Genomic DNA, 13,798 nt, shown 5'->3' on the forward strand with positions numbered 1-13,798 from the left:
TGAACACAAGCACAACTCAGAGCAAGAGGCCTAGACTCAGACACTGATCTGAACAAGGCAGAGAGAGCTTCGTGGTGTCACCTTGGGTCCCTCTATTTTAATTTTTTTGTGCAATTAAGCAAAAGCAGCAGGCAAGAGCTGCACAGCTGAAACTTCAGGGGAATGAATTGAAGGTCAGGATGGAAATGCAGAGACAGAAGGTTGTTTATGCTGCTTCTTTACAGTCAATTCTTAGTACGCTGGATGTTCTTTATAACCCTACAAACATCATTTTATTTTAATGTGTGATTCAACGCAACACCATTGTGTTAGATATATTGAATTGTCTCGGTTGTCAGTAACTTTTCACAGTATATAGGATACCATCTGTTGGTTTGGGGCATTTTTTAAAGGCATTTAATGTTTATTCACTACACAGTCTTCTCATTTGTGATGCAAGGAATCTCTGTAGCCACTGAAATCATTGAATACACTCAATCTTTTATTACACTGCTATGACACACTAGCTCTAACACCTTTTTCTCATATACAGCTCCTTTATATGAGCAATCAAAACTGCAACATGCTGCCCCTGAGAAGCCTTCGATGGAGATATCCATTGCTCAGCCTCATAGTTAGCTGGGATGTTTCCTGACACAGAAAATCCTGAAGCCTACTTGTAACTAAACTTTCACTACACTCTAACCACTATATTCTGAACAGTTTAAATATGTACGCGCTAAGATAAATGACTCAAAATGGAAGGTGTCGATACAGACGACAACTACAACAGTAAAATCCAGTCTTGTTGGAGCACTGAAATTTATCTTCCAAGACAATTCTCCCTATAAATCGTTTAAAAGCAACCAAGAGGAAGTTAAGGCTTCTTTCTCATTAAAAAGAAAAAAAGCAACCTTCAAATTTCAAGAACGTCACTATATCTCTGACAATAAGCACAAGACACTGCTACTTACCATATAGGACTTTCCCTTCTAGCTTCTCAAACAATAGTACACTTTGATTCAGTTGTTCACGGAAGCCTTCAGCAACATAATAATCTACATCACTGGCTTGAAGCAGTTCCTCAAAAGCTTTAATAAGGCTCATCAGATGTTGACGGTAAGCGACACAGCCACTCTGGATCTCTTTAATTTGTTGACGTTGAAAGGAGAGTTCTCGAGCTTGTGAATGAACTAATGAATCATACCTAAGAAAATGAAATTATCTTTAAAGTAATTTCCTGACCATAAATAACATTTAAATATAAATAAAAAGTGAATTAAACTTATATGCCTGAGCTATAATTTTATGTTACCCAATTTTCTTTTAAAATGCTTTTACAGCCACAACAAGAAATACATCATCCCTAACTGTTGAATTTTGTATTTGTGGACATAATTTGTGGGTTATTATCCTTCACTTAACTGCTTCATTTATAAGATGAGCAGAAACTAAAGTGATGACTTGTTTGTCTGTCTGGAAATAAGCCGAATGGCATGCAAAGGTGTCAAATTAAAGTAAATCACAGAGAATACATGAAAAGAATTTTTAAGAATCCACATTTTTTTCCTGTCTGGTTGGGGATTTTTTTTGTTGTGGTTTTTTTTAATTCGCTATGGAGGAACAGATGGAGCTGTCCTTTCTTCTGAAACTTTATGTATTTCCTGCCAGGAGCACAATATTGGACTTCCTGAGCTGATGTTTTCACCCAGTGAGAAAACTCTCCATGTTTATGGCCAGAGACATGACCCCGACAGCCACTGTGGTGTCAAAACTCTCGTACTCCACAAGCCACGATATGAACTTCTACCCAGATCAATTGAATTTATTCTACTCTTACAAACAGAGACATCCCCTTTACCCTGCCACTGTCTGTATCACAGATAGACTTCTACAGAATCAGACGTTAGCAGAGAGAAAAGGATCTGAAAAGACACAGAGAATCAAACAGTATACGGGACATAAACAAAAGCTGTGGCAGTGTGGGTTGTTACAGAATTTTTATTGTCATTTGTATAGGAAGAGGAGCATAACTCAGTTTCGGGTCTGTCACTTGTGACTCATGCAGTTGTCCTAGACAGTGGTGATAAAAACTTTACAGCAATCCATACTGTCTCATTCCTTAATTTACACAGCTAGATCTTGCTTTGTAAAATGGATGAGGTGTATTTTCAACATATGTAAATTTATGTGTACTATGTAGCACCACTGTATTTTATGACAGTAATACTAGAAGAAACACAATAGTCCGTGCTGGTAGCTGCTCAGTGTCTCCAAATATTTCTACTCCAGCATTCTGAAGAACGCCACCGAGCCAAATATCTTTCCTTGTTATACTTCCTGCCGTTCTGCAGGCCCTCAGGACACTAACAATAACAGAAGGGGGAAAAGGAACAGGGGAAAAGGTTTGGTCTTATGGTATCCCATGGCATCTATTCTACATCTGTGACTATGCTGTATACATGCTAGCAAAAATGCTGCCCCTAGTCTTCCACAAAACCCAAGGCTGATACTTTCCAGCCTCTCGTAACTGATTTTCCAGCTTATGAGCTTATGCTAAAAAATGTCATTCATTAATTTCTACAGATACCTACTTTCACATCCTTCAGAGGAAGGCATTACACAACCCAATGCAAAATAAATTATAACTAGAGCATAAACTTCCTATATTATACATAAAGTACAGTCACACAAACAGAAGGGCTAGCATGAATCCCTCAGCCAGTTGCCCGTGGAGACATTTCTGTCTTAAGTGGGATGTTCCATTTTCTGATACTTGTTACCGGAAAAAACAGGAGATGCAAAACCGTAATACTGTGATTCAAGAGGTCAGCCTGTCTCACAGAGTAACTTGAGGAGATTGGACTATGCTCAAGAGTGAAGGTCTTGCAGCAAAGCGAGCTGTGGAACTGAGATGCAGCGAGAGACACAGGTGCCTGGCACCAAATTGTTACAGAGGATGACATGAGCTTATCAGGAGCAGTTCTGTTGTAAGAAAAATACTAACTTGTACTTCAAGACACCTTTTAAATAAACATTTCAGTTGCTTTATGCTAATGTCAGTGAAATTTAGCCTTTTCTATAACAACACGCTCATATGTTAATAAAATTATCTTCCTATTACCTTCCTATGTTATTTGGCATTTCTGTTTACAAAAAGGAACCTGAAACAGTAATAGCTTTTACTCACTTGGATGGTGACTTTTCTCTCAGTTTGTTCTGAAGATGATGTGATTCCTCAGGATGCATACTTGCAATTTGCTCTTCTTCAAGTTCTGCCTCATTTGCTGATAGTAGGTCCTTAAGGTTGTGTGCTGTCCCCATATCAGGTGCTTTTGAAGACTCTGAATTCCTGTTTTCAGTGTGGATCTCACAATCCATCAGCTGATGGGCACTAGAAAATGTTTTGATTTTTTGCATAGCTGTATCTTGCACTTGTACAATATGTTCTTCCCCAGGTAAGGCTCTGTCACTCCAAACTATATTGGAAACACCACTCGACAAAAGAGGGTCAGAGTTCTGTAAATTAAACACGAACATTTTGTACTTTTCAAGCTCAGATTCCATTTTCTTAATTCTTTGTTTCAATTCTTCTGTGTCATCTATGACTTCACAGTCATCAAGTCCATCTGTACTTGTTACATTCAATCTGGGAGAACGCTGGCACCTGGAACCTGAATATGCGGTGGCTGAGTCAATGTCCTCATGTTCCGTGGAATAAAACTCTTCATTTATCTCTTTTAATGAACGCTGAGTATTCACGTTGCTAATGATATGATGATTTTGCATTTCTGAAAAATAGGAGGCTTGTGTATGAATTTTAATATTTCTTTATCTGACATTCTGTTCTTAACAGCACTAGAAAGAATTCATTTACTTCTATAATAACAGAATAAAAATGCAGAATAATTATGAACTATACAATATTAGTTTGGGACATCTGACCCCTTTCTATGATTTGCCTATTAATTCAAGTTGCACATCAAATATTTCAAACCTCTTATCACCTTTGAAATAAACAATACTCCAAATATACCCACTTTCGTTCCCCAAATGATTGAAAATTACTTTTGCTACACACAGTCCTGAATCTGGCATCGATAAAACCCAGACGTTTCCAGCCACAAATACAATAACCTTAAACGTAACACACTGAGATATAAAACTAGACTCTATGACTTTAAATGGCTCTTCCCAAAACTTCTAATTAAATATTCTTTTTCTCCTCATTTCAAAAATCTATACAAAATCAGCTGGAGTATCAAGTCAGTGGAATTTTAGGAAGATTATCAACAAAATAGTAAAATTTGAAAAGAGAGGGTTTATAACTTCTTTTTAAAATGAGTTCTAAACAAAATCCAGTGTTAAATGTTCAGCGTTAAAGGTTTTACTGGCACTCAGTTGGCAAGCACGGCACAGCTCAGTTGACTTTGCTATAACTAATGCAGTCACCCCAGATTCAGACCAATAAAAACTGTGTATTCCTACATATATTCCATGTTTATAGTTCTGTGTATGTCGAGAGCTCTATGTGTAATTATCTAAAAAAATAGTTATTTTCTGTTTATCAGTAAATTAAATTTTATCTTTCTATTAGTTCTGCAAAAGATCAGTACGAATTAGAATTTCTTCTTTGGGAGCCACTCACTGATCTTCCAGAGGTTCATGTTTTCAATTTGGTTTCCTTGGAGAATTCAAATGCCCAGGTTCAAGCCCTAAATCAGTACAAAATCCCAGTGGAGGTAGAACTGGTTGCATATGAAGGACCAAATGAAGCCCAACCACAAGAGAATAAAACAAAATATAACCTAAAAGCCAGAAAAAAAAATGAAGCTGCAATACTGGGATATCAACATTTAAGAAATTAAGGCTAGGTGACATTCTCTGTATTACACGTGTTGCTGCACACCGTTATCTGTGTCATTCTAAAAGTGACAGAATTACAGGACAGAAATGCTTCCAAGGAAATCCCTGCACGTGAATTCAAGAAGACACGTGGAATAAGAGAATGCAACACTTAAGTTCACAGCTTCTTCTCAGCTGCTGCAATAGCACCGATGGCAAGAAAGGTTGCAGGCTGAGATGGACAGAAACCCAGACACCAGCTGAACTCTTCAACTTTGCCATCCTGATTGTGTGTAAACCTTCCAGGTAATAAAAATTATAAATAAAAACAGAAGAAGAAATATTTCAGACTAGAACAGCGGTTATAGCTTTCAATTAAAAACTTCCCTTTAATTAGAGGAGAACTAATAAGCTCTGAGTGCATGTATGTGTCCACATACACAAACAGCACACAAAGAGCATGATTCTGCAAACAAACTGACTGGCTTCAGTGACACTGCTTATATAAATAAAATTAATGTTGTGACAAACAATTATAAAACTGGCCATATCCTCTGTACACTGTATGTTAACCGGGCTACTCAAGCCTTTCTGAAAAAGACTAATGGATGATGCAGAAACACGTAAAACACAATAATAAGCCTATTTACATTTTCATTAAACTATTCCATTAGGTTTCAACCTAGTTGAATGCCTTCAAATAATTTAGATAAGCAAAATTCCATCATTCAGTTGCTTCATTCCAATAGTCCATAACTCGATGCAGAAGCAATAAGTAACAAACATTTAATTCAGAGAAGAATTTAGAAGCGAGGACATTAGCAAGAGAGATCTGAGTAAGGCACATAACTCATTATCTTACTGGAAACGAGACTTGTAAGTTCCTGCAGTCCTTCTGAAAGCATAACCTTTAAAAGACCAACTTGGATTCTTAGAGTAATTAATCCATACTAAGGAAAAAAGATTTAAAATCCACAAATAATGGAAAGGGAGACAATTACCTGCCGCAATTTATAATTTTGCACAATTCAGAGGAAACTAGAGTTTTAAATTTTCTTTTTCTTTTCATATATTATACCATAGAAATTCTCTACCTTGACAGTTTTGCTCACTTTTGTCCATCGCATGTTCATTCTCACCCCCTGTACCTCGATCAACACCTTGCAACTCCACCTGGGCCTCACTATTACCCAGCTCGGGCAAGGAGTCACCTGGAGAACAGCGGGGAAAGGTAAAACAGAAGTCAGTAAGTGACTGAAAAACAATTAAGTGGGGAGAGTTACAAATAAACAGACAAAAAACCCCAAACTCCCACTCTACAAATCCAAACTTGGTTCTCTGACAATGTGGAAGAGGAAAATCATGTGAAGAAGAACAGCTATGCAAAATATAACACAAATATTACTGATCATACGAAACAGTGTTAGCACATATTTTTAAAATACTTTCATAAGGGTAACAGCTAAGAGTGTGAATTACAAAGGCTTCCTACCAACAAAGATAAACATTTAAAGTCACCTTTACAAGGTAGCAGTTATCAACTTTCAGTGTATTTTAAAATGTTTTATGTTAAGCTTAGAGAAAAGGCTAAGAAGTTTCTCCAATATGACCACAGATTATGAACTAATCTGCAATCTCCCATTGCATCAAATCTCACAATTACCAAACACACAGTGCAACTGTTATCCAGAGTAAAGAAATCAGTGTGGCAAGGAAACCAGTGGAAGGATTGCAGTCCTAACAGGCTCTGATTCATTTCAGGATCCAATTCAGAAGTCCTGCCCTTCTCAAAATTCTCCATGGATTTTGCATCTACCAAAATTAATCGCTATAGTCTACCATGTGAGTATTTACAATAAGGTTGTGCCACAACTCTCCTTTACCACAATAATATTACCATTAACAACAAAGCCTCTGGAACCTCCGCATTTGACAGTGGCTTGCTTGCTACTTGACTGAATCTTATTTCTTCTATTTACACCTCCTCTCTTGCCCACATATAATTTACATCTCTACTGTTTTTAATCTAACTGCTAAATGCACTTTCTTTTTTTTGGCTGCTCCAAATCTTTATATAACATCTACTGTTCTTCGCCTTACATTCCTTATACCTTCCTGATCCAGATACTTTGTCGACAGCTGAGTTGAAATTAACTCAGTCCCACTGGAAATGGACACGGATGACTTGACTTATCAGTGGAATATTGGAAAAACTTATTTATGCCACATAAACAAATATAGTATTTTCATATTCTCCTGTCTCCATTGCAGACAGTTTTCATGACAGTTGCCATGCTAGGAAGGAGATTTTTCATTTACCTAACCAGTGACATGTATGTGTGCGTGTGTGGGCACCCTGGGAAACTGTCCTTCATTATATACACTTTATGCCATGTATACAAAGCACTTTCCATTCCATACAAAGCTGGTTTACATTCTAGTGGCAAAGATAAGAGGTAAAAAAAGGTGTTTTTCAAGATCTGTATCTGCCTACCCAAGAAAATCACAAGACTAAGCAGCATTGTACATATGTAAAAGCTACCTGCTTTTACTTTCTGCTACAAGAAAAGAAGCCACCATTTCAAGCAGCATTACAGGTCATTATGCCTGCTCTGTATTTACCTCTCACTGATGTGCTTTCCTCTGCAGGCTCTTTTTGAAGGCTTTCAGTTACAGGCTCATTCAATAGCTCTCCATTTATCTGTGGCCAAAATGCTTTGTTTCGTACTTGACACGCTTTCAGACCTTCACAAGGTACCCCGGCATGATGCTGTAGTTCTGAATCTGACTTCTGCACACAGGAGTTCAAAGACACATTTCTTAAGGGCCTGGATGATTTTAAAGGAAGAGGCAGACGAGACTTCTTGGGCTGGTAAGCAGGATCAGTCTGAAAAGGCATGGATAAAATAGGGAGTTGGGAGCTCACATGTAACAGTCAAGTAAAGGAAGGATAATCAAATATTCCAGGAAAAATAAAAACTTTCCAGTAAGATCAGCAAGCTGTCACATGAAATAGTTCTGAAAATGAGATTCCTTGCAATGTGGAAAACAAACATTCAGGGAGAAAAATAACCTATCCCACTCATTCAGTTTTCCCCAAGTGCTGCTTATGATTCCAGAGCCACGCAGTGAATGGCTTCCAGTTCACAAAGCAAGACAGCAAATTCACCATTGATTGGAAAAGGCTTTTAATGAGTAGGCGTATTCATTAACCCTGAATCTGTGTATGCCCTAGGAAAATAGTTTCTCACGCAAATTGACCTCTCTAACTGCTGCTCCCTAGTCTCCTGATTTATATACATTTATGTCTGACAGTCCAGAAACTGTTTCTTTTACATCTTCAGGGCTTTTTTTTTTCAAAGTGCAGATCCTCCTAATTTTTTCACAAATTCCTCAACACATTTTCCTTTCTTCATGGAATCATTGAATGGTTTGGGTTGGAAGGGACTTTAAAGCCCATCCAGTCCCACCCCCCGCCATGGGCAGGGACACCTCCCACTGGATCAGGGGCTCCCAGCCCCATCCAACTTGGCCTCCAGGGACGGGGCAGCCACCTCTGCTTTGGGCAACCTGGGCCAGGACCTCCCCATCTCCATAGGAAAACATTTCTTCCTAATATCTAACCTAAATCTACCACAGATAAACTCTTTATAAACAAGAATAGCTTCTTCACCCATTTGTGCTATAAATTGCTTCTGCAGGATTCCCGTTTCCTGCTATAACAGACATTCCGTCATTGGAGCTGGGGGGAGAAGTTAAATTTCTTAAGTCATTACATTTTAGCCTCTCAGATTCTGAAGACTGCATAAAATAAACGTGTCCTTGTTTAAACCAGAGAGCATAAACCAGTGCTATCTTCAAAAAGATAAAACCATGCTATATGTTGATGAGAGTTCTGGAATTGTGTGTAATAATAATAAAAATCAATAATGGCACGTTCAGATAGATTTAGTTTATTTTTTTGCTGTTCATTTGCTCCACCAGTGTCATAAGTCCTGTAATTTCTTCTACCACCCAGTGTATTCTGAAATACCTTTCCACATTCATTTCTTAGCAATTATAGTCCTTACACAATTTAAAATAATAAAAAGCAGGTTCCATTTTCCTAATGATGCACTGAATTCCTTTTGTACATACATGAGTACCATATCATTTGGAGGCTGAAAAATAAATCCAGGCGGCGTGAACTTCCTGCTAGTTTTACTAACCTGCTCTAATAATGCCAAACGATTTCCAGATGTCTCGAGGCTGTTGCACAGACAGATACGTCACCCAGATTACCCCAAGTCCAGCTCAGCTGGCTACAGGACATTATTTATGAGAGCCATTCAGAAGCAAAAGTGATACTGCATTAGTCCAAACATGAAAGTTGTTAAAGCAATTGACTCGGGGACTGCACTGAGGTTGCAACTGATTAAACTAGAGAGGAATCTGGAAAATGATGACTCTAAATAGTACAATGGAATTTAATGGAAAAAGCAACTTGGAAAAAGATCATTGCAGAAAGAACCCCAGGTGTTCCCGGTGGAGGGCAAGCAGTCTTTACCTGCCTTCAGAGATTGTCCTTCATTCCGGAAAAATAAGACCAGCAACTCAAAGACAGCATTAGCACTCTTAAGCAAGCCACCACATGCAGATCTTAACAAAACAGCCAGGTCCTCAAATTCTTCCTTCCTCTACTACCCATCTTTATTCGTCCCAACTTCCACCTGTCCTCACCTCTCCATGTGTTCCTGGAGGCAGCTGATCTGGATAGCACCAACTCAAACAAGAGAGAGTGCACATCCACCCCTTTCTGTCTTGGGCCAAGGCATCCCCAAGATGCAGGAATGGTTGTCACAGCAGCCACCCTGCCAAACAAGACGGACCAAGCGCCTAATGCACTAAGTATGTTAACATCTCATTTCCATTATCATCCTCTCTCCTCTCCAAACATAAAGTTTTTAAAGGTAGAAAATACATCACCAGTAAGAAAAGCTTAAAAGACCAAGAATGTACCTGGATATATCGATGGATTTTGATTAAATGTAAATTGTTTAGTGAAACAAGACATAGGTTTTGATTTTCAGGGTTATCATAACCTATTGCTAAGACTGGCATGAATTTTCTAGGGTGTTGCCAGGGACCAACTGTACATGCCAAAATCTTTCCAAACAATACTGAAATGTTTATGTACAGAACAAACCCTTACCAACATCTCTGGGCTTACAAGCCCCTCTTCCTTCAGAAAAATGAACCCAACAAGAACAAGCCAGAATAAAAATGAGTTGTTCCCAATTGCTAGTCACAGAAATCTCTTGATCACTAAAGTCATGGAAACCATTCTTCGCAGAAGGTGCTACACCATTCTCTTTTAGCAGTGCACAAAATCAAAACTGATACTTTCCTTTGTCTGCTTTTCAAGAACCAACATCTTCAAAGAGTTTTCAGCTTCACTTCCATAACTGCTACTGAAACAATGCACCTAAACTCTTCAGCAGACATTGGTTTCCCACCTCTTTGTTTGGGCTTTCAGACTGCCAGCACACAAAAAGCTTGAAAACTTATCCAGCACAAGCAAATTGCACCTGTACTCACAAAACTGATTCTGTGCACTTAGGTTCCCAACAAAGATGAAGAACTGCCGCCACACTTTATAAAGTGTTTCTGGTCTTATTTCTTTAAGAGCAAGACACAATGATAAGAGGATAATAAAAGCCTCAAATGAAGATCCAGGTTTGTTGAAACCTCCTATTAACTCCTCATCAGCACACTCACAATAATTATGCAAGTCTTCCAGTTTCTAGAATGCATTTGCCATTTAGATTTAATAACGCCCTGTTCAGAATGCCCCGGTTCTGCGTATTATGAAGATCTATGCAGAGAAATAAGGCAGTACAGAATCAGGCCATTATGCCATAAACTACCTCTTTCTCCAAAGCTATAATATTTACTACTATCTCATCCCAGTGAGGATTGAAATTCAATTAATTAATGTTCTAAAGCACACTGAAGTATGTGATGAAAAGCTCTGAACATTAAGAACAATTATCTAAAATATATTTAGCTTACATCTCTTTTCCTAATTTTAAAAATTACACAAAAGCAAGATTTCATATTAGAAATGAAACATATTTTTCTCTTTCATACATCTATTCCCCAAGTACCAGAAAGAGAATCTTAAATAAACTTACTTCATTTGTTCCCCTTGCAAAAAAAAGTCTTTCATGCTGTTCACCCTCCTCATACACATTTTCTTGCTGATGTTCTCTTTCTGCATTTAATCTTGAATATTTTGGTTTTTCTTCTGAGGTTCTTTTTTTGCCTTCGTGTTTGAATCTCATGACATTACTCTCTAAAGTCATTGTTTGTGTAGCTGCATCTTTCAATTCCACTTTCAACAACACAATACCCTTATTAATCTGTGGTACTGCATCTGGATAAAGCTTCTCTTTCCCATCAGAAGTTGATTGCAATTCTACTTGCTGCTTTAAGAATTTATTGACCTGCTTGAAATGTTTGAGTTCAGCTCTTAGTTGAATAATCATTTGCCTAAGATCTTTTTCATCCTTTTTCTCTGTATCTTCTTCCTCCGTTGTGTTCAGACGATCTAACTGTTCATTTACAATTTTCATTTGCTCTTGTCTGCTGTAGTCAGGAAGGAGAAAAGAAAAGGCATGAATTTTGATTATTCTTTAAGCAAAAAAGAATACCTTCTAAGAAACCTTTTTGCAGTGTCTTGACGTATTAGAAATTCCCAGGAGATTCTGTTTTGCTCACTAATGAATTACTCACTAACAAACAGAGTCTTTGAAACCTCTTCACAACTTGAGTTATATCATAAATTACCTCATCAATGTTTTTCTCTTGTTTATAACTATATATGCTCTGCTGCCCCTTCTCCATTCAAGAACAGATATTAAACCTCTTGGTAACTAAATGAATTGCTTATTTAACACAGCAATATAAGGAACAGGAATGGATTTTCTAGAGTTTACACTCTGATTTAACTACCTTAAAAATAAAATTCTAACAAAACACAGGGGACTCTAGATGCTGAGTTTTTCTGAAAATGTATCCCTTCATGCATTTCTAATGTAACAGGGAAGATGGAAACTGAGAAAGCAGCCAAAAACCTGCAAAACCAGCTCACTACAGGCCACCAAACTCTCCCACAGATAACCAGTGGTCCATGGACAACAGCCTGGAAAGCAATATTTTAAGTAAAAGTGCAGCCAAATAAGAGACATTCAAAGCACAAGCCCTTAGCTTCTACAGATGATTTACTGCATCCAACAGAGAGCTGTTAGTGCCACCAAACATATAACCCAGCATTTAAAACAACTGCATTTGCATAGTTAGCATTTGAAACCGTAGAAGCTAACTAGGCTTTTTACATCATTCTCTGGCATCTAATGTCATTAGTGAGAATTAAATCACGCAAAGCACAGGCTCATCACCAGTCAATCTGGTCATTTATACTAAAACATAGAAAAGATTATACACTAGAGTGGTAAAGATGATGGTGCTGGAATCACTCATTAGTAGACTTTTAAGTAAAGTTAACAAAAAAAACAATGTGATCTATTTATCTTCTAACAGAACAGTATCTCCTCATTTACCACTAACGAGTGCTTTGATAACTAAGACCATTTATGCCTGTTGAAGAGTTTTAAATAGTAATGTAAAAATACAGAATTGCTCGAGTAAAGTCAAGTGTGGTGCGCATCGAACACAGAAAACAGGATTTGACTGGTGTAATTCCACAAGATATTAGGTTACCAGCACTGCTGAGCACAACATATATGGAAGATCGTCCCCATTGCTCTCCAGAAACCACTATGGCACTGAGGGGCACTGAAAAAACGTCCCCTAATGCTGTACATAGTCATTAGACTGTGGGGAGAACTAGAAAAGGAAAATGGGGAAGATCGCCAGCAGGAGATGAAGCAGTATAACCATGAAATTGGGAGAAATTAAACTGGTCAGGCTTCGGTTCCTCAACACACTCTTCTCTTGCCTGGTATTGTCCAGTTTCTATGGAAATGAGCATTTCAGCTGGGAATTGATGAAATCATAGTGTAACACACACAGACCTGAAAACCACTGCTTACAGTAGGGCTTACGGAGATTAGTTAGTTATGCAAGTATATTCTCCAGTATGAAAAGTGACCTATGTTCTTATAACATGGTTCATCTCAGCGTGGTCCTACAAGTGACTATGCTGAATAATGGATGAGTAAACTGCAGAACATGGGCACAGACTCCCCAAACTGCTGACAGAGAGTGAACCTCTGTCCAAGCAGTTCAGATGAAATGGCAAAGGCCACAAAGCATAATGTCCAATCAACATTAACCCCGTACAACAGTCACTGTAACTCCATTTCCTTCATCTGGGAGCACCTCCTATACAAGGACAGGCTGAGAGAATTGAGGTTGTTCAGCACAGAGAAGAGAAGGCTCTGAGGAGCCCTTAGAGAGACTTTCCAGTACCTGAAGGGGGCCTACATGAAAGCTGGGGAGGGGCTGTTTACAAAGGCTTGTAGTGATGGGACTAGGGGCAATGGGTATAAACTGGAGAGGGGCAGATTTAAACTAGATATAAGGAGGAATTTTTCTTCACTATGAGAGTGGTGAGACACTGGAACAGGTTGCCCAGGGAAGTGGTGGCCGGCACACCCCTGGAGGTGCTTGAGGCCAGGTTGGATGAGGCCTTGGGCAGCCTGATCCAGTGGGATGATCTAGTGCCCATCACAAGGGCGGGTGGAACTAGATGATTTTTACAGTACCTTCCAACCCAAACTATTCCATGATTCTATTCTATGATCCTCAGTTCCTTACACATAATTTTTACAGCAATGTAATCTCATCCCCACCACCACATCACCTTTCTTTGGCCTCCGCTCTCAAATGTTTTATTTAAAAAAAAATTACCACCTATTATCATCCAAGCCCTTTAGCACCCCTAGACCCCATCCTGAAAACAATCAGTGCC

At 38.5% G+C, this 13,798-nt stretch overlaps 1 protein-coding gene across 6 annotated transcripts in view; it reads right to left on the minus strand.

The window, feature by feature from the left end:
- CDK5RAP2 (CDK5 regulatory subunit associated protein 2) overlaps positions 1-13,798 on the minus strand; it is an 81,028-nt gene that overhangs the window by 21,970 nt on the left and 45,260 nt on the right. For 4 of the 6 annotated variants that reach the window (XM_069873603.1, XM_069873602.1, XM_069873601.1 and 1 more), the window contains 5 exons: positions 10,998-11,451; positions 7,447-7,711; positions 5,919-6,035; positions 3,170-3,770; positions 954-1,186 (listed from right to left, as the gene is read on the minus strand). In XM_069873603.1, coding sequence (XP_069729704.1) covers positions 954-1,186; positions 3,170-3,770; positions 5,919-6,035; positions 7,447-7,711; positions 10,998-11,451 — 1,670 coding nt within the window. The remainder of the gene's footprint in view (positions 1-953; positions 1,187-3,169; positions 3,771-5,918; positions 6,036-7,446; positions 7,712-10,997; positions 11,452-13,798) is intronic. The other 2 variants (XM_069873600.1, XM_069873604.1) reach the window with 2 other exon arrangements.

Source organism: Phaenicophaeus curvirostris, chromosome 20 (assembly GCF_032191515.1).
Source record: "Phaenicophaeus curvirostris isolate KB17595 chromosome 20, BPBGC_Pcur_1.0, whole genome shotgun sequence".
Lineage (NCBI taxonomy): Eukaryota > Metazoa > Chordata > Aves > Cuculiformes > Cuculidae > Phaenicophaeus > Phaenicophaeus curvirostris.